We start from the raw sequence: 23,661 nt of genomic DNA on the forward strand, positions 1-23,661 counted from the left end.
TACCTACATACTGTCTTTTCAGATCCTTTATATTTTTGAAAGTAATAAACATCAAACCTCAAGGGGGAAAACTCATAAATAAATATAAATAAATAAATAAATAAATGATATTGCAGTTAATCTGAAAATCTACCAAGCATCAGGAGACATCTCTAGGCCAAAATATATTGGTGCTCAAAAAACACTACCCTTTTATGTGTAGAAAGTGGCAATTCAGTTCTGCAAGATTGCTCATGAATCTTCTGATGCCAAATAACAATACCTGGGTAATAGTTTTGACTTGTTCCAAGAGGATCTCAGCACAGTTGTTCCTATGAAGAAACTCTGGAACTCTGATAGTGTCTCCTGAGATCTGTCATTGTACATTTTCCACACCAGAACAAGTTTATAAGTACTAACAAATTAGGTCTTGCAGAACTTGAGTGATGTATGGAATATCTTCATTTTATAGATGAAAAAATGCAAGAGCCAGAGAAGTTAGCATTGGCTGAATAACACAGTAAAATGTTAAGGAGCTGGTGCTTTTTTTCTGAGGTACAGTACATGTGACAACCAAGCTGAGTCATCCTGTGCCACTCTTGGTGGCATGTTCTCTGCCTTTATGGACCCAGAACAAAAGATGGTCTTGTAAAGCATGATCCCACATCTCCTGCTTGCCAATGTGAGCGGTGCTTGTGGGACTGCTATTTTTAACTGCTAGTCACTTACCATTTGAGGCACATATATGAAATATAGCTATCTAGCCATCATCAGAACAAATGAGTCTTGTAGGTTACATCTGGAATAAATGAGGCAGTGTTCCAGCTTCCCTGGGAAAGCCTACAAGGGCTTTGCTTGGCTGTTTGGGCGATAGCCGTCTTGGAGTCTTTTCCCTTTCCTCTGTTGATTGATGCTGAGGCACTCTACCCCTACATACCTCTGTGCAGCAATACAAATGTGCAGTCCTGATTCTACAGCTCGTCACAGATCAGTTATTAATTTGTATTAATTTATCAAGTGCTGGAGGCCACAAAATCTTCCTTCAGACTTATATTTTTTCTTGCTGTCTGGTTTGAAGGCAAGAGGACAATTGAGCACTAAGTGGGATATTCTTCATGCAGCCTGTTTTATAAACTAAAACATGTCCACGCTATTATTCTTCTCAAAGCTGATACTGCTTGAGTCTTGACAAAATTCCTGTTTGTTACTAATGCTGCAGCTGCTCACCTGTTAGGTAGTGTGGAGAATTTCAAGGCAGTTGCCCTCCCATGGACAGATTTGTTTAACCCTGAAGTTCTCCTAGGCAGGGTGGCAGAGGGAGGGCAAGGTGGGATTCCTTTACTTTTTTGGGCTTGAGGCAACCAGGAGTATTTTCCATCATTAATTCTGAATGGACTTGAAAATGCTAAGACTGTTTCATGGGAATCTTGCTCATTAATTTCCAAAGGGCAAAATCCATGATGTGCAACTGCCCATCACCTTATACTTTCTCTTGAACTCATCATGCTTCTCAGGAGTGGAATTGCATTGTCCTTGACTCATTGGAAAACAAATAGGGGAAGAGGCTTTCTTCCTAGGTCAGTCTCTATGGTGTCTCATTTCAAATTTCAGCTCTAATTTTGCATTTACTTTAGCAACTGGGAACACATTGGTAAAAAAAAATCACATTGAAAGGACAAAATAAATACAGACGTTGTGGCCTTGTGGGTTTATTTTTGTTTCAGAAAACTGCAGACATGTAGGATTCAAAATCATATAAATGTATTGGTATTTATTTTCTGTGTAGGATCTCCTTCCCGGAAAGACTGAAACAGATAAGCTCTTCCTGCCTCTTTGACAGCAGACAGTCACTCAAAAGAAAAGGTTTAGAATAGAAAATTTCAGACATCTGATGTGGTTTTTAAAAACCCACAAAACTGTTTTTTCATTCATGAAGGAAATAGCAGAATTAACAACCCTGGACTCCTATGGTATTGTCTCCTATGACTGTTCAGTATAATAGCCTCAGCTCCTCTCCTCTTCTGCTTTGATGCAATATCATTAAATAACCTCTGCAGCTCCTACATCATCCCACAACAACATGGCCTCTCTCCTCTGTCTCCTGACTGACCCCAGACTGTATCCCTGCTTTTGTATGAGTATTCATTCTGGTTTCTCTCTCCTTAGACACTGCCTTTCATGAACGTTTGGTTGAAATTGGCCAACAGGTTCAAAAATGAGTGGGTGAAGTGAGGAGAGACAGATGGATACCACCAGTGCTGAGCCTCCCATCCTTGGGATGTAGGCCTAAAAATTACACTGCTGCACTCATCTCTGACTTGCACAACCTGGATATTATTTGGTATTACTTGTCAAACTGAAACATGATCTAGAGATCAATGCCTTCCTCCAAACATAAGCAGAAAATCAGCTCCTTTGATTTTGCCGCTTTTTTTCCTGAAAGGAGGGAGAAAAAAAAAAAAAAGCTCTGTGCTTATTTTACCTCTTCCTGTTTTTGCAAGCTGGCCTATCGCTGATTGTTTAGATAAGGCACAGCATGGGCATATGTCAAGGGCTGGAATTGAAAAAATATATATATCTCAGAATTCCTCTGGCTTACTGTGTGATCCTGCTGCTGTCATCTAGTTGCTGCACCTCTGTTTTCCCTTCTTGTACAGGGGGGCTGCAATACCTGGGGGGGCAGCAGGCGAGAAGCCGAGGCAGCAGGGAGAGAAGGAGGAGGAGGAGGGTGCAAGGAGGGACAGTGGGGCAAGGCATTGCCTTCTGGCAGCAGCAGACTCTCAGACTGGCTCAGCTGCTCACCAGACCATATTGTTTGGAGTTTTTAGAGTTTCTAACTGTTGATTTTAACTTTAGGGTAAACTTAGACTTGCTCACAAACCAGGCAGTGCTGAAGAAAAGCTATTCTTCATGGTTCCTGCTAAAAACTCCACTTAGCTGGCATGTAAATTTTTTTGGATACTGAATTTTCTGGGAGGAATATGGGAATTAAGTTTAATTGGGAGAACTGACTTCATGTCACCTAAATTACTATGACAGGTTTCAGGTTTTCGATGTAAAATGATCTCCAGATTTCTCCAATGAACTTCACCAGAGAAAACTTTTCCAGATGAAGCACATCTTAACAGTAAGATTGTACCATTGCTTTCAAATTGATATGGAGCTTTAGCACAGAAAAGATGGACATTTTTTAGCGGTGACTGTTAGGAAAAACAAAGTAGCAAGATTAAAAAAAAGAAAAATACAACGAAGCTTCCAGAGCTGGGAGAGCTTTTCTCAGGATCCAATTTCTAGCCATGCTCTCTGAGAGGGTCAGAGAGAGCAAAGGGAAATGAGAGCTATGGCAACTATGGATATTTGGAATTTCCAAAAGTCTAAGTTTATGATTTATCTCTTTGTTACTAAGATACATGACTATCAAGGTTTAACAGAACTTCTGGAGGACTTGAAGTTGGAGTTATGTTTTATTTTCTCTTGCTACTAAAACTTTAGCCTCCTGTCAGAATATCAGAAATAACTTTCCATTTGAGATGGATAAATATTTTTATTTTTTATTTTAATATTTGCATGGCTCAGTGGCTTTGATGAGCTCCCAGTCTGCAGTTTGTCTGAGGGTTCAATTGAAAGGAACCATGTTTTGCTTTTTTTAAGCAATTAACTCTCCTTGATAGATCAAATTTTTGCAATGTCTCTAGTACAACAAAATAACATGATTCAATCTTTCCATCTTGCTGCTGTCCAACTTTATTATGAACTTAAATGATGACTTCAAGTTCAAACGCTCAAACACTTGACTTATGTGACCTGGCCCTTCGCCTTTAGGAGTCTTAGACTGAGAAAGTGCACTGATGCCAGTGATGTACCTGAATACTTTTATCTAAGTATTTAAGTATGTTTAGTCTTAGATAGAAGAATATACATTTGGGCTTGTAATAATTCCTGAGATTGTCTCTTTTTGGGGAATGAGTGTAATGCGACATCCTTTATCTGACAGATAGGGTACGATACACACATAGGGGTACACGTGTGTGTACACAAGCCTATGTATACCCATATTGTGGCTTAGTGCAACATTCAGAGTCTTCTGTCTAATACGGCTATTCAAAATTTCGAAATTTTACCTCCAGTAAACCCTCTGAAATATTGTCAGCACCACTTTAGAAAACAATATGCTGCTGCAATATCATGGTTAACTGAAAATCTAAAAAAAAAAAAGACAACTTGGGACCTGGTCTAACTTCTAAAGCAAGGTACCTCAGCAAACCCACCTATACAATGTGCAGGCTGGGAATAGAGACAAGAGGACCCCTATACACCTCTTGAGAGGACCTATGCAAGTCTACTCATGCCTCTGGAAACATTTGAGAGAACCTGGATAAGCACTATAGATTAGATATCAAAATTCTTGATTGCTTTTAAGCCTCTGGGAACATGAGTTTATGAATTCAAATAAATAGAGTTATAGATTCACATAAATGTGTGTAGGTGGTCTCCTGCAGTACTCTTGGAGCTGTTTCTGGGAAAGTGCTTTCTTTGAAGCATCAGCTAATGTCATTTCTGCTTCCAGATTGGAAAGAAAAAGACCAAAAGTTCATAATCCCATCGCCTTGTACCTCTGAAAATGCTGGGCATGTTACCTGGGTCATTTTTACCTGGAATCCTTGCTCTGGAAAGCTTTTGAAATTCTGAGTATTTCATAATATCCACACATTTCTTCTTCACTGACTTCACTGCACTGATTCTTGCAAATGTAATTGTTCCAGATGCTAAATAAACCTGTTCTTGCAGTGCTGCAGTCTACTGGGTGGTTGCAACACCAAAAAATGCTAATTCTATAGGAACTTTCTGTGGGAATTACAACTTTTGTTGTTGTTGTTGTTGTTGTTGTTTTTCCAATTTTCTTTTTTCTTAGTCTTTTCACCTAATTTAGCAGAAGGAAAAATATTACACTTTAAATAAAGAAACAAAAGAAGAATTGCAGGTGAATTACTGTATTTGGTAATATCTTCTTTGTTACATGTTCAGAGTTTGGCTGCTGCAGGTTTAGTAAATGTACTTTTGATATATATTTATGATCAAGAGTGTAAGTGAGAGAAAGGCAGGGTAAAAGGAACTGCCTTTGCCTTGATATCTGTCTATCCACAGTCCACCAAAACTCTGGCTGTAAATCCCTAAGAACAGTTTGCTGTTAGTGCTACTTTAAATTAGCCTTAATGAGGTAAAGCAAGCCATTGGTGTCTAATTGCGCTCTAATGAACTGAATTCCTCAAGAAGAGATTTATGGAGAGTTTATCTGGCACAAGTAATCACATCAGGGAAACTCCCTCTCCTCCCCCCCCTCCTCCCTGCAGCAAGGAGAAAACACAGGCTGCATGCAGCAGCACAAAGCTGAAACTATCGTGTTGCTGTAGCTGAAAACTTTCTCAAATTAGCCAGGCATCTCCAGCAGCAGCAGGACGAAATATGCACTCTTCATTGCAGATGTTTCACTGCTATCCCGACTATTTTGTTCGGGGAATACAGAGCATTCAAAATGCAGATGCATTGCAGTCAACTGGGAGCAATCTGCTGCAACAGCTTAGGCTGCTGCTCTGTCGCTTCCCCAAACAGGAAACCACAAAGCATTGGAGATTGAGGTCGCTGGGTCATTAGGAGAGGCACATAGGTTTGTCTGCAAAGTATTATCCTGTGCTAGAAGTAGGCCAGGATAGAACAACAAAAAAACTGTTAAAAACACAAAAGGCATTGAGATGGAAGAGTAAAACTTTCTCTGCATTAAGCAGAGAGCCTGAAACAACCTCCAGCTGTTGCTGCTAGGGTATAACTGAAAACTCACAAGAAGATGTGACTTGTGTGCATTCTTTAGCCAGTTACCTGCTTCTCCCAGGCCATAAATCAGCGTGGAAGGATGCACTGTAATTTCCTCCTGCACTTATTTTCAACAGCAGACTTACCCTGTAGACACATTTCAAAACCCTTTATGCCAATGGCTCTGAATTTGAAATTCTTTGTTTATGCTCCAGGTAGGGCTTTATCTCCTTAAATATACAGATTACTTTATTGACAATTCTTATCCTGTAAATGTCTGTGGTGGCGTTATAGGTAAAACTATCCATGCAACTGCAAATCCAAATGAATATAACACATACTTGCATGTGTGCTGTTCGCTAGTGATATGAAATGCTGAGCCAATAAATTCTTTAATCAGAGTCTCAAATATAAGCATTGTATTTCCCATCACTGAAAAGTAAATGAAGAATGTGTACTGGCAAGGCTGTCCCTCTATCTGTCTTCTAGATGGAGTGCTGTGTATTAACCTAACACAGGTTTTATGCGATAGCCATAGCCTGCTGTGGATCCCCAAGGATATCTGATATGCCATCGAGTGTTCAAATATCATGAATAAGGCTTCAAATATAATTGGATTGGCTTAGGATCAGGAGGCTTTCTAAATAACACACACACACACACACACACACACACACAAACAAACAAAAAAAAAGAAGCCAATATGTATCTTGTAGCTCTTTTAATTTGCTTCTCTGTTTTTGATCCTCTTTTTTGCAGCAAACTTAACTTTGCAAACACAAGGGGTAGGAAGTATGTATTTGTGCATGAGGCAGAGGGAGGACAAAAGCTTATCGTCACTGGAGTCCCGAGCTCCGTGCTTTCAGAAAAATAAAAATAAAAATCATCCTATTGGACCCTGCAGCAGTTCAAGGCAAAATGGGGATTTCCTGGTTCTGCAGCAAAAGCTAACTCCTCCTACAGTGGAACAATTTTGAAAAGCATGTGAAGAACCATGAGATTTTCTGCTGAAAGGAAGATGATCGGACCTCCAGTAGTCTTTTTCTTTTTTCCTCTGTTTCAGTGGCTCTAGGCCATAAAGCAAGTTTCTACTGTGAAAGTCTGGAATAAATCTAAATCCCTTTTGCTTCAGATAGCAAAACTCCCCAAACTGCTTAATATTAAATACCTGGCATCAGACAGAGTGCAATTTGAACATGTCTTCAATCAAACTTTATTACTATTAAGTGTGGAAGGCAGAATATCTTTAATACAAGCGTTACTACTTAGGAGCTGACTTGCTGCCAAGCTGCCTCAGACCTGCCTTTCATATGGTTGGCTTTCCAGGGGTCTCAGCTTTCTTATACAGCCTCAGGCTGACATCCCCACCAGCAACTGCATGCCCTCAATGGCTGGTAATAGGGGAGGGATCGTAAGGCTGGCACAGAGCCCAGCCACAATACTGAATCTGCCATAACTCAACCACCATGAATGTCCCCCTGAATTCCTCATTTGAAAATCGATGATGTTTCTATGGCTCAGTACCTGCATATCTAATATGAATTTACGTATAAGGGGCCAAAATACTGGTATCATGTTAATAATTACCACTGAGCGATCCTAGAGTCTTAAGAAGAGAAAAGAGAGAGAGAAAAAAATCTACAGCAACTGAAAATAAAAGAAATTCTGGTAAACTGATAATGTATTTAATAAATCTCTGACTGGTTCTGAATAAAACAGCATTAATGAGAAAATGTTTTGTATGCACTAGAATAGTCTAGTTCATCTTCCTACATTGTGTTCTTTTAATAGTCTGCTTAACTCATACAGCCCTGCTGAGTTTTCTTGCATGTTAGAGGTCTCGTTCTTTTCAGTAAAAAATCGTTAAAGTAGCAATTTATTCTTCTGTCTCAAATAAGCTTCTATTGCAACAGTTACTGATGGAGAAAATGTTGGAGAAAGGCTATGATTCCTATCTGAATTGTATTGTAGTCCCATATTTGCATTACATTGGAATACACCTTATTGAATTTTTTGTGTAGATAAAGCTACCTACACTCTAATAAAAACATTTCACAGTAACAAACAATAGAAGAAATTAACGTTAATAATGAATGTAATCAGACTGTTTCTTAACATTTCAGAAATAATATTTTAGAGAAAAATGTCACAGTCTAAATGCATAATCTTGGGTGTATAATAATTTTCTGTGTTCTCATCCGTAATGTGGTGTATAACATAGATACACGGTGTCTATGCTGGTAAATATAACTGCAGAAAATTCTCTTAAAGTTAAGAGCAGTCCAGATCTCTCAACATCACTTACATATATAAACATTGGAAGCATTCATTCATCTTGTTGGGATGAGCCTTCTAAAAAAAGCCTTCCGGATTTTTAGTAGCTCATATAGGAAATGCATTAATATTCTACACACAAAAAGATCTTTATCTTGGTTTAAATCCTACCAAATTGCTGCTAGCTTCTGATTGATGCAAAATGTAAATACCAATGAAGCCTGGAATTTAGAAAGGAATACTGCCCACTGTATTTTTTTTTTGACTATTAATAAAATATGGGTACAGTTCTTTACTCCTCACCCCTGCTCAAAGGAGAGCAAAAAGCACCAACCTTCTTCCCCCAGTTTGGAGTCCACATGTAATGGAGCCCAAGAGCATCTAATTCCCACATTTACCTCAGTGTCTTCCTTGAATTTATGGTTCCTTGTGCTACGACCATGAACCCTTACCAGGAAATGCTCATACACACAGTCCAAGGGTTAAGTGCTTTTTTTACTATATCAAACATCTTTGTAAATGTTGTTTTTTGGGGAAACATTAAATCTTACACTGTGTGTAAATATTTTAACAAAGTTTTCACCCTGTTTTATTTATATCCTGCTACAGTTATATACCGTGTTTTGAATGACAGTTCTTCAAACTATTTCTTTTTGTACCGTAAGTGCACTTATGAAAAGACTGGGTGGGTTTTTTGCTCACTTAAATGTGCTAAGGGCATCGAGGAGTAATTTTTCAGACACTGTTAGTATTTTATTGCCTCTACAGATGCAATTAATTACAAAAATCCTTCCAAACATTGAAATTCTAGTTCATTTACAGTTCTGAAAATGTATGGTGGGACTGGTTTAATGTTTTGTTTTTGTTTTTTAAATTAATGGCTGCATTAAACTATCTGATTTCCTAACTGCCATCATATGCAATCCTTTGCATTGACATTTAGAGGAGTGTTGATGGAGGCTAATCTCTTTGCACTTCCTCTACAGGCAATGGAAAGAAAGAGGCTCCTTCAGAGGTACAATGCAGTGTGTCTCAAGTTAAGCTCCTGCTCTAAATCACCTCCCAAAACTCCCTATCATTGACATGCCTCCCTGTTGAAGTGAGTCTTTGTGAATTCTTCCTTTGTCATTGAAATACAAAACGCATGCATGCTATATAGGAAAATGAACAATCAGATAAAATATTGCCACTGAAACTCCTCAAAAAGCAATGCTTTCAGTTTTATTCAGTCTTTGGAGGATGTTAGGGATATATCGAGAATGTTAGAGTCAAACATACCTTGAAATACCTGGATTTTTAGCTCTTTCTGATAACAAGTCGGGCCTAGAACAGTCTCTATAAATGACAGCATCATCTAGTGATTTACTTCTCAGAAGAAAAGAGCAGGTCTGGGGATTGATTGCCTATAGAAGTCCTGTTGAAGAAGGGGAAAGGCAAAGCATACATGCAAAGATTGCTTGAAGTCATTTTCACCTTTGAAATTGTAGGCAGCTTCAAAAGTTTAAACCCAAGAGAGTAAAGATGCAGGAACTGGTGATGTGCCCCAGGGGTCCTTACTGGGTCCAGTACTGTCCAACACCTTCCTTAATGACCTGGATGATAGGACAGAGTGCACCCTCAGCAAGTTTGCAGATGATACAAAACTGGAAGGTGCAGTCGATACACCAGAGGGGTGTGCTGCCATTCAGAAAGACCTCAACAGGGTGGAGAAATGGACTGACAGAAATATGAAGTTCATCAAAAGGAAGTGCCACGTCCTGCAGCTGGGGAAGGATAACCCCATTCACCAGGACAGGCTGGGGGTTGAAGGACTGCAAAGCAACTCTGCAGAGAAGGCCCTAGGGGTCCTGTGGACAACAAGTTGAACATGAGACAGCCTTGTGTCCTCATGGCAAAGAAGGCCAACAGCATGCTGAGCTGTGTAAGGCAGAGCATTGCCAGAAGGTCAAGATTGGTGATCTTTCCTCTGTATTCAGCACTGGTGAGGCACAACTGCAGTGTCAGGTCTAGATCTGGCCTTCCCAGTGCAAGAGAGACATGGACATACTGGATTGAGTCTAGTAAAGGGACTGGTGCATATGACATCCAAGGAGAGGCTGAGACAGCTTGGATTATTTAGCCTGGAGAAAAAGTCTCTTCCCACCTCAACTATTCTGAAATTCTGTGTTAACACACAGGTTCTCGTTAACACAAAGCGCATTAAATCAGGAATGCTGTAGTCCTGCATTTGGGGTGCAAGAGTTTTTTTTTGGTTTTTTTTTTTTTTGGCTGTTCCTGGGACAAAGATACACAATGGACATTCTGATTTTGTAATAGCAGCCAAAAGGACAGGGCACTTTCTGCTTTTTGTGTTGTGGGGAAGAGAAGATCAGTACAAAAGTGTTAACAGGCTCAGCTAGGAGATGCACATCCAGGACAAGGCTGTGGCTATGTGTATGAGCCAAGCTCAGTGGTTCCATCAGGTGAGAAACAGCTGTAAAGACATGAGCTAGGGAGAAGTGCAAATGCCCATGATATTATTCTACATGTTTAGCTTTCCAGCTCTGAAACAGGAGATTATTTTTTTTTCTTTTGTAGAGTATCTGCACAGATGCATAAATAGTTCATTAGACTATTAGAAAATCCTGGTGAATACTGAATAACCAGAGAACTAGACAACTAGTTCTTGTTCCCAAATCAGAAGCATGAACCTGGGAAGCTGTTAAGAGAGATGAGCCCAGTAGTAGCTTTTCAGCAACATAAATGACGAAGCCAACACAACTACTAAACCAAGACTGCAAGACAAAGATCCTAAAGTTAATAATGAATTTTGAGATATGTACTATTATTAAATGCAATTTCAGTCATAGACACCTCCGTAAAATGGAACTTATGTGTCTATTGAACTTAGAAAGTCAGGGGCAAGAGCCAGCATGGAAAATCAGTACACAAGCCCCTTGACAGGTACGGCCAAGAAATCCCTTAGGATTGAAGTAACTGCAAGTAACACTGAATGTGAGCTGGGAGAGGTGGCTGACATCAGATATAATCCAAATTTGCATCTTGCTTTTGCGCTTTTTTGTTAGGAATGGATCTGTGTTTGCCAAGAGAAGCATCTTCTAGGTTTGGGAAAAGGTAGTGTCTAGTCCCAGAATACAAGCAGAGAAATAACTACTAAGAGTCATCAACCAATGCAGACCAGGGAAAAGGGCAGAAGACAGCCCACAACTTCAGGAAACACCACTGTGTCTCACCCTTGCATTCAACAAAAGACTTGGATTTCTCATGAGGGCTGTTCTCTTGCTCAAAATTAAAACAAGATATTGGTCCCCAATTGAAAAAGTATTTTATGAAGTCCATACCAGATTGGCTAAATTCTTCACCATGTCTCCAGCCAAATTATTCCAGGATTAACAGTGGAAATACAAGTATCAAAATGATCAGGGATCTTTACTGTATTTGAAGCATATTAATGAAGATTTTATGACATTTTTCTTCTTAAATATGACCTTTTTTGTGACCCTTGTAAAATATTATGTTTACCAAATTACAGTTCTAGCTATACATAATTTCTTTACTGCTGTACAGGTAATTTTTTGGGTAACTGGAGAACAACTGTAGAGGTCCTTAAACATTGGATACTGGGGACAAATGTTAATAGCTTGAAATGCTGGATTTTGCCATACTTTGTCTCAGAAACTGGAAACTTGCCAGTTCATGAAAACACTCTAGTTTTGGAATATAGTTATGAAAGCTGAGAATCTGAGACTTCTTATGGTCATAGTAACAAGCTGGCAAAATGCTCAAATAAATGGCTTTATATTTAAAAGACATTTTATAAGCAAAGACAAGCTCTCAGGGAGGGCTAGCAACAAATGGAGATTCTTACCACAGTTGATATCTTCTTTGATCTCTTCAGTGACTTCTTCTAAAAACACCAAGATATATACAACGGTGTGATAAGGATGAGTTCACATTTGCCAGAGTAGAAGAATAGCACCTCAGAGTGTTTTTTTTTCTTCTAAATATTCTCCCAGAACCTCATCTTGCTACAATATGTGTTAAATTTTCTGTAGTTGCTTCTTGGTTATAATGAGAAAAATAAAATATATTGAAAAAGAAACACAAAATGGTTAAAAAGAAAAGAGCCAGAACACACACTGATATTGTAGCTAAAGCCAAGAAAAATTTTGACTATGACCTTCAGGATCCAATTCAGAGATATGATATAAAAATGGTGCCCCTGGAGAGCACAGGCATCCTATGGATTTATAAACACTTTGGTTTGAATTTTGTCTGTACCTACATTTTTTTTTATTCTTCAAATTGAAGTAATCTCTGGAGAATCAGTCCATAATGTTCTGTGCTGCTCGGCTCTTGCCGCCGTACTGTGTCTCTCCCTTTTGCACCTCTGCCCTCCACCCACGCATTCTTCTCCTATTCAACGTACGTACCATCGTGAAAGCACAGCTCTAGGCTGAAGGCACTTCAGCTCCTCACCCCTGGGAAGTCACAGAAATGTCTCGTGAATATCATAATGACAGACCCTGTCCAGCAGGGAATATTCATGAAGCAGGTCCTTCCACAGAGTCTGTTGAGCAGCTGCCCTGCCTCACCACACGGTCAGTCCTTGGCTGGGGGTGCTTCTGCCCCTGCTCCTGCCCCAGGAGAAAGCGTCCCACCACAGGTGGGGGACAGGAGCATGCTCGGTACAAGTATCTCAGTCCTTGCTGTGCTGAATCACCCCAAGGCAGCCTGAATGGTTGCTCTATCTCTATTGCAGCTGTCCCAAAGGGACAGTCACATCCGTGATTTTTTGAAGGGCCATGGATTTACTCTGGGTCTGCAGCTGGAGGATTAGTTGAACCATTTAGCCTGCCTGAATGTCCCCTATTACGTACTTTAGAGAGAAACACAGATAAACTTTCCTGGAGTATAATCCACTGCAGAGTGTAAACCATACATTTTAAAGATTTCCTTTCCCTCTCTCTCTCTCTCTCTCTTTTTTTTTTTTTTTCCCTTTTGAGTCTGGAGATAAACAGTAGATAGAAAAAAAATACTAGGAAAAATAAGCTCCCCTTTCAAAGACAATGTCTGATGAATCTTTCAAGATTTCTCCTGAATTTTCTGAGTACATCCCTTCCCACGTTCGTCTGTTTTCTTTTTGACAACTGGTGTTCTTGGAGTACTTAGCAGCCTGAGAGGTTGATCCAGTTCAAACCAGTTTGCCAACTGCAGGTATGTGAAAAGGAAGGAAAAATTAGTTTGTTGAAAGCCTTATCAAAAACTACCAGAAAATCACAGCTTACGATTAATTCTTCCCATAAAATAAAGCACATAATCCTAAATAATTATAGAATCATAGAATCATCTAGGTTGGAAAAGACCTTCAAGATCATCAAGTCCAACCAATTATAATATAATTATAATGGATTATAATACCATCTAGCTGATTCTATTACCCCTATATTTTTTCTAGTTAAAAGCTTGGCCAGACGGAAGTGATAGGATTTTATCTGGTGTCTGTCACAAAGTCAAAGATAGACCATCTGGGTGTTAGATAACTAAGCACAGTGACTCTCAAAGCCCAATAGACCACACTGCCCCTATGCATATGTTGAGAAGATATTCTAACATTTCAGAATATGCACAGAGGAATAATAATAAAAAAAGGCTTACATGTGTTTGCGATAAGTAAGAAGTGTTTAATTCTGCATCCAGGCCTTTGCATTTTTATATAGGTGATTTAAAAATTTTGGCAGAGATCCTGTCTTCTCACTGTTCAAAAATGAGATACAATTGTTGAGCAGTAACAAAAAAGCATTCTCCATGAAACTTGGATCTGCAGAGACCTTACAAAAGGTAAGAGTGTGGTAATGGAAAAATGGGCTGTAATTGCTGTGGACTTTCATTTTAGCATTAGTTACATAAAACAGAAGCATATGCTTGTGTTGACCAAAATGAAAAATTTTTCTGCCAAACCCTCTGGCTCCTTGCATTAAAACAAACTACAGTATGGTAGATGCTTACTGTCTATGTTCAGTGTATCAAAAAGAAGGGATAAAATGTTATCATAAAAAAAAAAAAAAGAAAAAAAGAAAAAAAAAAGAGACATAAAATTAAGAACAAAGACACAAAGACACAAGTCCAGTACCTGTCTACAGTCAAAGTTTTGATCTTCAATGCATTGCAAGCTCATTATCCAAATGAACTGAAGGTAATATATTACCAACTTAAGCTGGACTAAGAAAAGTTAAGCTCAACATGGTTAAGTGTAGGTATGTTTTTGGAGTTTGCACAATTGTCTCCCTCTCTTTATATTTTACCCGGTAGACTTTTCTGGTATAGATGAGGACATAGAAAAGAGAATATATGGAGATGTAAGGATATGCTGTAAATGCATGTCTTAATTAGTTAATACTGACAATGATAAGAGTCTTATCACATCTGATGAGTGTGTACATTAACTGGAATTATAGGAACAGACCTACTGTGTAAAACTAAAGGTCAGTCTGTCCCAGTGTCCTGCCTCTGGCCAAAAGCAGATTCCTAGGGAAGACTGTGAGAGCTGATCAAGGGCTTTAACAGCCTGCAACCATTCATCACTCTTGGACTCTCTGCATCACATGTAATTTTTATGCAATTCCTGTGTAGTCTCTCTTTGACTCCCCATCAGATTTTGTATTCACAACACTGTCAGAAAAAGAGATTCATAGTTTGCCTGTGAGTTAAATAAAGAACACCTCTTTTTTTTTTTTTTTTTTTCCTTCTTTAACTTTGCATAATATTTGCTTTACTAGATACTCTACGGTGCTCAAGATAGTGAACAATAGATTTCTATCATCTACTCTCTTCCTGCGTCTCATGATTTAATTGATGTGCATCTTCAACTGTCCTTTTTCCAGCCCGAGGAGACATGGTTTGCTCAGTCGTTCCCTATATGGATGCTGCTCCATTTCTCTTATTGTTCTCCCCACCCTTCTCTGCACATTTCCCAATTCTACTTCAAGCCTTATGAGTGGAAAAGAGGGTAGGGGGGAGAAGGATAACCTCACCAACCTCCAGCCTTTGTGAGAATACAACATAGAAGTGGAAAATAGTTGCAGCATTGTCACATGTGATACCCTGATAAAATAAGAAAAAAAAAAAACAACAAAAAAAAACACAGAAAGCTTACACATAGCAAATATGTACACATTGGAACTTGAAAGCTTTTGAGGTAAAGTCACTATTGTAGTAACAGGCTGCTAAACTTGTACATTGAAAATGGAATTTTGGTCAATCTCCCAAGTGCTGGTTTATTAAACCAAACTAGAACAGATCTAGATATATTGGCCTGGCAGCAAAACAAAAACCAATATCCTCCAAACAAACCCAAATCCCTTTGCCTAGGGAGGCATTTCTCTGCTAGCTTAACGTCAGTGAAGCAAATGTGATATTGTTCAAAACTTAGTGTTTGCACCATAATTTTTAAAGCCTAAATGTTATTGCATGTAATGAGCTCAGAGGAGGTAGTGCAGAATTTTAACCAAAGCAATGGAATAAATGAAGGCAAATGTTCTGTATCTTTCTAAGCAAGATCTTTTAAAGATATAATATACAGGTAGTAAACTGTTAAATGCTAGTCAACTACTTCTGCTTTTCCCTTGTCCTAGGAGAAAAAGTTATTTAATCATCAGAATTAAAAATTAGCAACACAAATTCCACTACAAATGGAAAGCAGATTAATATTTAATGTTGAACTAGAGCAAAATATTCCATTACAAGGCTATGCCCTAGAACCTGTTGAGGGCAGAATTCTGCAGAATTCAGGCTCCTCTGGATGACTGCATCTGTATTGCGCTACATCATATTAGTCAACCCGCTAGCTGCTAAATAGATTTGGGATAATTATTTCTGGAGCTGTTCTTTCTCAGAAAGAAAACATTGATTTTATTGTGGTCATTGTTAAATGCAGATGCCTGCACTGCAAAGCACAAAACTGAATTCACATGTATTGTTTAGGCACAGCTCTTTGAAAAGAAAACTTTGTAGACAGCTTGGGTATAACACATAGGCAATACAGACCCTCTGAGCATTTGATACTAGTTCTTCCTAGATACATGTGTGTGCAAACCCAGTATGATGGATGGGTACATATTTTGTCATCATTAGATTCTCCTTTCTTCCCTCATATGTAATCCTCAGCATATGTTCATTTTGCAATTCCATGACCAAAAAACTCAATCATGTGTACCAAAGACTGAATTCAGAGAAGCCGAACTGCACTAGGGTTTTGTTTGTGTAGTCAAACACAATAGAAATTAACCTGTCTTCTGCATTCTCAAGATACAACCGATTTTAAATAGGAAGGAATTCCTGGAATTGGGAAGTGGCAGAACAATAGCTTATAATTGCCCACCATATTACCTTTTTAATTTGAATTTTAAAATAACTCTGGTGATTGTCCACTCTGTTTTATGTTTTATTGCTGCCCTGCTTATTTTCACAGCCTTTCTAATTCTAATGTGTTAAATAAACACTTCTTGCCCAGTGACTGAGAAAACATAACATGCCAATTGATTTGCAGGTTTCCACCTGAACTGTTGTTCATAAAATTGGGATTATATGACTGCAGGCCCACACATGGTAACTGAGTCCTGTCTTGAATTGCCTAGTGTGTGCTTCCAGCAATTCTGCAGCAACAGCTGAAGCTCCCCACAGTAGCCTGAGTAACACAAATGCCTGCATTGTTAACAGTTTGAAGTACAACATGGCCTTAGTAGTTTAACTTCTACCTTTATAAAACAAATATATGAAAATTTACTTTTTTTTTTTTTCCCCTGTCAATTTCTTGCTCTTCCCTTCAGCCTATCAACTGAATGTGAGCATCTTACTTCAACTACTTACATAGATGTAACTGAACCAACTGGGTTACTCACAAGCACCAAAAAAAACAGAACTGTTATTTTGCAGTTTCTGGTTGAGGTCAAAGCGCAAGTAAGTGTATAGCAAATGCTGAAAATCTCCTTAAAAGAAATAGGACTCGTTATCTTCCCACTATAATTTTATATTGTATGGAAGTGACCTGCTGTAAGTCATTTAGATTGGACTACAAATAAAGCCCAAGGACCTGCCCTGAACTCCAAATAAATACCTACACCAGCAGGTATGTAAAACAAGAAGACTGTAAATTTAATCAGGTATTTCATACGCATTACCATAAAATTATATTTTGTGATTAAAAGATCCAGTTCTGACTGATATTCACATAAAACAAAACAAAACAAAACAAAAAACACCAGGATTGAACCCAGTCCAGTTCACTGAAGGGACTTTCTTCATAGAACAAGTAGGCAACTCTTCTCACCTCTTCCTCTTTCCTCCTTCTCTCCCCAAGATTTTTATTGCATTTATTTAAAGTTGATGGTTTTAACTAACTTCAAACAAGTTCTTGGTGACCTCAGTTTTATTTTGAAGTTCCACATTCACACAGTTAGTTGCTGAATCGCCAGGGGTTCTTGTGCCTTGGAAAGGGAATGAGAGTGCCACAGCTGACAGCCACTACACAAAACACAAGTGTGGCCACAATGAGTGGCTTATGTAGCATGTTCAAAATATAGCGTGCATTGCCATTAGCATTTGCAGAATGAAGAACTGCTACATTCATTTCAACTGGTGAGGGTCAAAATGGACAGGCACAAGCCACTGTTTTATGGAAAATAGCTGAGAAGACACTCATTTGTGCTGGCAGAGAAAAAAGGGGCTTTTAATAGCACCATTTTCTTTTTCAAAGTAATTAGTAGCAGCAAATAAAAAGAGTCTTTATATCAGCTAGTGTTCACAGCTGACATAAAATAGATATTGCCTCTGCAAGCATTGATTATGAGTCAGCAGTGACTTCTCTGGGGTATGGTGTGGAGAGAAGAGCCAGTCTCTCCTGCACACTCTTCCTTAGAGAAAGCAGGATCCTCTTCCAGTGCATCAACTCTCACAAAACGTAAAGGAGCAAAGGACAATAAATGATCCTTTGCCAGTGCTGATGTGAGGAGCCAACAAAGGAAACACACTTGCTTGGTTCATAAAAACTTGGATTTGTTATTCTAAACTGTACAATTGGTTTAGATTTTACGGTGATGTTTGACTGCTTAGTATGCTGTTTCATCTTTTCCTGTTGGGTATGTGAGTCAGCTCACATTAAATTCTCACTATCTTTATTACTAGAAAACATTGTAGAAGGTCCAGAGTAAATTCTTAAGAGAAAAGGAACTAATTGCTGTGGTTATATTTAACTTAAAATTTACACTGAAGAAAACTTGAACATGTCTCTGGAATGTCTCATACAGCTTTACATAAAAATACAAAATTTTCATAGTTTCAGTATGCAAATATTGTTTAAGATCTGCACAAAATCTGGTTGCAAAAACCCTGACATATGAATTACATGATGTCAATATTTGCTAATTCAGTACTCCAGCTTGATTTTCTGTAGCTACTAGGAACGGCAGATGAGACCGTATCTTTAAGACACCCATTCCACTCATTCACAGCTATTCCCAAATTGATCTGAGGATCCTGGATCTCCACCCACCCCACACTTCTTGGGCCTCGTTCACTTCACGTTGATTCTCTGTTTCCTGCAGTTGCCAGCCATCTGCTTGAGGAGCGAAGCTGTCTCTTTTCAGAGCTTGTTCCCCCGTTCTTCCTATGCAAGGCAGGTTGCCCCCAGAGGTTCGGAGTGGGGCTCACTGCTTCCACAGCACGTCCCAGCCAGGGAACAATAATTCCACATCAGGAATCCATCTGGTCTCCCAAATGATATTGCACAGTATTACCGCAAAGCCACAGGGCTGTTTAAAACACCCACTATCGGCCAACTGCATTCCCCTGCCAGAGATCAGAAAACAAGAACATGATTGGGCCTTCCCTGCTCGGTGCTTCCAGCAGTTTACCCCCCCCAATTACGCCTGGGTCTGTCCACATCTGTTTTGCAGTACTCCTCTCACTGGCTTAATTGTACATGCTTACTGATATCCTAGACAAACCACAAGGAACCACTTGTATAAAGCAAAGTAATGAAGAAAGGAGAAAAGAAAGGCAAAAAAATAGCAACATCTTAACAAAAATCAATTTATGATCATTTTCATTTTTGCATCACAGAGACAAACAATGTAAATTCTCTCTCTGCAAATGTTGCTAATTAGAAGCACTTTTATTATTTTATTTTATTTTATTTTTGTTTTGTTTTTACTTAAAAAGTCGGCAGTCTTCAGTTTAAATCTCTGACTTGCTCTTGGTGAAGACTTTTTTTGGAGAAAAGGAAGTATATCAGCAAGAGGTTGCTTTTGGTAAGACCCAGGACAAAAATACTGCCCTTTAGTATCACACTGATTCTCTAATATTATCCTTCTGGGAGAGTGGTGACTTCCACTGATTGTTTTAGTACTTGTTCTAAACAAAAAGCTTGCCCATTAAAAAAAATAATAGATTAAGCTTTAGAAGTCACTTGCAGGACTTTGATTTTGTTGCTCTTCTAAGATGTAGGACAGAAGTTGTAGGACAGGAAGATGTAGGACATTGCAGAAGTACAGTGCAGAGAAACACCTTCCCTCCAGATCCTTCCCATGAAGCACGTGAAAGTGCTCCAAGGACTTCTCAAAGCCTTGCTGGCAGTGAGCCTCCGGAGACAGTTGTTAGGATTCAGTCCATAGTTGAGCAGCATAAATAACAACAGCATTTATGTCCATAACAATCTCAGCTTCTCTGCAGGAGGTACACTGTGGAGATCTGACCGCTCTTTGCTAGAACAGTGTTGACCACAGACATTAGAAAGATTCAGCCAGGAGGTAATAGTTATCAAAAGCACTGGGAGGGAAGGAAGGCATAGAAATACGGGTGCAAAAAAGCTAGCTGAAGACACTTATTTTAGCTACTGGAAAGGGAAGGTGATAGCGAAAAAAAAAAAAAAAAAAGCTTCAGTTTCCTTCTAAATTGTGCCATTTATAAAAGAACAGAAGGTGGCTTAACAGAAGGTAAATAAATACAAGCCAGAAAGAAATGCTATCCTGCCCAGCATGTTGCTGGCCAGTGGAATTCCCTGTGGCACCGGGTCAGGCAGCTGCTGCAGCTGTTTCGTGGAGAGGCTGACAATATTGAACCCGTTGTCTGTCCTTGCCCATGGTAATGGGACACATGTGGTGAAGGCAATGATTTCTATCTGTAGTTCGCTCTGCCTGAGGTACACATGGATTGCTGCAGGAGCATGCGATCTCTCAAGGAAGTCATAATAAAACTAAAAACAGAGACCAAAGAGTATTCTGGTCAGATTTTAACTAGGACTGAATATAAACAGGACCACAAACAGCTTAAGACACACGGCGATGATGCCATTAAACCAACTCAGTGTTTGTTGGCCTTATTTAAGTTCCCAACTGTCCCCAGTCAGACAGGGTAGCTCCATCCCACAGCCAGTGTCCTTACCAATAACACAGAGTTCAAAGAGGAAGTTTGGGTCACAGTAAATATGAGCAGAGACATTGAATCCCAGTGCTGGTGTCGTTTCTTAGGAGAACACCAACTGCGCTTGCAGCTGCAGCATGTGAGCTCTGCTGTCACATGTCCTCCCAGCAACGTCCATTTCTTTGCAGCAGGGTCTAGAGCAGGGGCTGCAGCTGCTTACTTGTTTCCCCGAGCCAGCTATTGTCTTGTGCCTTTAGATCCTGCTGTTCAACAGTTAAGGCAAAAATCTGGAAATCCACAGCACAGTTAGCAGCTTCTGGTCATGGTAATGATTGGATTAGGGGAGAGAGGGCTGTCTGCAAGGATACAGCACTGGCTGCTCTGGGGATTTAAACTGATCCCCAAGCCAAAGCAAAATGAGTGTGGTGGCTGTGGTTTTCTTTCTGTTAACTTTATCTTATATTTTATGTTTTTTAAAAATTGGCATAGCTGGCAAGTCCTGGGAGCATGGCCCAAAACTGATTTAGCATGAAGCATGAACTTTCCCTCACCCTTTCAAGTCTGGGTTTTCCTAGTTAGTGTCAAGATGAAGGGACGGAGTAACACAGTAATATTTCTCCTGAATTTTCTTCTTATTTGATGTGAATGTCAGGAATCCCAGATTCTGGAGATTTTAAAATAAATCTAACCTTCCCATGGAATTAAATATGCATTTTAAGCATCTCTCCAGAAAAGAGAATCTCATACCTTAGAAAGTTAGATACAGAAATTTTCTTCTAGGAATTTAATCAAACAGGTAAAAATGAGTTGGATAAAAGTAATATTTCTTTCTTTTTTCTTTTTTTTTTTTAAAGGGTACATTATGAGTTGAAAGTTATAGTCTGGATTACAGTCGTTTGTGTCTAAATGCAACAAAACAAATGACATGGGGTTTAACATATATGCATTGGACAAGAACATAGCAGAGAAGTTAAAGAAAAGCTGTCATTCTACAATGTAAATCAGATTTTCTCTTATTTTTCCTTAGTGGATTTTACATTCCTTTAAATAATAAAGATTAGCTAACAGAAAGACCCCCTTGCTCATGTTTAGTTGGAGGAATCATTCAGATGTCATTTGATACTTGATGCATCTAACTTTGCTGAAGCTTTATGCAATCTAACATGCACCCAGTTAACTGTACTTATTTTTGACATGATTACTGCACTCAAAAATTTTAGCAAAAGAAATGGTATAGGAATAATTAATTCATGAATGCATATTCACTAAAGTGTATTTTTAAGAGTCTTTTAACAATATGAAGAGAAATTTTCAAAAGCTACTAACGTCCTATTCTCAAAAGCAAGTGGGACTCATAAATCACTCATAAAAAAAAAAAAAAAACTAGAGAGAGAATTTCATATTATTTAAAGGCATTTGATATCAGTCTCCATAATTGTCACTTCAAAGCCCTCTATTAGCTAATCAAAGGAATTCAGAAACTTCAACCCATGCCCTTTTTGTGCTGTGGTGATTTTGTGGTGATTTCGAGGTAAGCAGAATTTGCTCTGGACTTCAGTAGGTTGCAAAGACATTTTCAGTACTAGTCATTAAAAAGTAGTTCAGCAGGAAGATCTACCTACTGAGTCAGAAGGATTCTGCCCCTGATTAACACTGAAACGAGTGTCTCTGTATGATGTGAGGAAGCATTGGATTACTAACACCTCCCAGACACAGAGAAAGATTTGTGATATTCTCCTGAGCTAAGGGGCTGTAGGAGGACTGGATTTCAGGCCAGGATGGATGGAAGAGTTTGGGTAACTAAAGATGGGGCCATCAACATGTGTTTAGAGTTGTTATGGACAGTTGACTGAACTTAATTTTGGTATCCATAAAAGGTTTTAGCCTGAAAAATAAATTTCAGAGAGGGACTGAGACTACAGTTTAGACTGAGCCATAATCACTGCAGGTCTGGGAAAGACAACTGAGTTCAGAGTGGGTGGGTAGTTGTTGCAAATTCCCTTACCACAGCCCTGGGTAGGTAGGGGACACCAGTTGGCAAACCTGACATGCTGGAGGCTGCTTAGAGTAATGTTACCAACAACACTAACCCACCATCCTCCAAATGGGGCAGAATTTTAAGGAGTGTTTAGGGATAGTGAAAGGATCAGGGTTGCCTAAGAAACTTGCCTTCTTGCTTAGTCTACAAAAAGCTGCTGGGGACTAGGGCCATGTAGATGTAAATACTTCTGGACTAGACAGGAGCCGTTCATTTTATCTTAGTATTGGTGTCAGCACTGCTTTCAAAAGTAAATTGAAACCCTAACAGATTCTCCCAGCCTGGGAACTTCCCTGAGCTAACCTCTTGAGTTGTAGAAGTCGCCTAACCAGGCTTCAGCTATGAGGGTGTGAGAAGCGGCAGTTCTTCCTTGAGTTTCAGACTGAAAGATTAATACAAAGGTTAGCTGTTACGAGGAGCAACAAAACCAACATACACTATTCGTAAACACGAGCCCTTCTCTCTGTTTACATCTTCGCATGACAAGGCTCTTCCATGGAGTCCTGTGATGGGCTTGCCCTCAGATGAAATGGACCAGAAAGCACGAGGTTACGGTCAGATGAACAGGGCTCCTGTGTTTGTTATAGGTCTAAGTCTAAGAAACAGGCCTTTGTTACATTTGGGGCCAATGTTTGCATCCTAACATCAAAACATGAACCCTACCTCTGATCTGGTAATACCAAGAAGCTATAGTCTTCCCAGCCCACGTCAGCCTAACATTAGCACTAATCCTGAAATGAAAGCTACACCTAGATTAGCAACACCTGTCAAACTCTGAATCAAGCACACCTCAGTGTCTTCTGCTGGTGACAAAATTAAACTCAGGTTGGTAACACCTAGATCTGGGCAGTAACACTGACTCACTGATTCATATCACCCAACCCTTCACCTTGCCACTCACATGGCCTTTCTGAAAGTCAGCACCCTACCCTCCACCAGCAAGTCCTGCCACACCAAAAGCTAAGCAGGGTGTACAAGCTCCATTTTGAAACAGTTTAATACATGTTCAGAATACCCCAATATTCCCTTCTAAATCCTGCAGTAATGTGGACTCAACCACATGTAAACTTGAATTATAACCCTTAAAAATATTTTACCGTTCAAACTGTCTACCCGGATGAAATGGAAATGATACCTATAGCACA

At 39.3% G+C, this 23,661-nt stretch overlaps 1 protein-coding gene across 2 annotated transcripts in view; it reads left to right on the plus strand.

Moving 5' to 3' along the window:
* LOC310895102 (uncharacterized protein) overlaps positions 1–13,765 on the plus strand; it is a 40,660-nt gene extending 26,895 nt beyond the window's left edge. The window contains exon 6 of one of the 2 annotated variants that reach the window (XR_014580460.1): positions 9,048–13,765. Coding sequence is in view for 1 of the 2 variants with exons in the window: in XM_083825939.1 (XP_083682065.1) it covers positions 6,547–6,661 (115 nt within the window). In the remaining variant the exon portion in view is untranslated. Of the gene's footprint in view, positions 1–6,546; positions 8,660–9,047 lie in introns of those variants that run through there. The other variant, XM_083825939.1, reaches the window with a different exon arrangement.
* The last annotated feature ends 9,896 nt before the right edge of the window (positions 13,766–23,661 follow it).

This window comes from Anser anser (assembly GCF_964211835.1).
Source record: "Anser anser genome assembly, chromosome: 2".
Taxonomy (NCBI): domain Eukaryota; kingdom Metazoa; phylum Chordata; class Aves; order Anseriformes; family Anatidae; genus Anser; species Anser anser.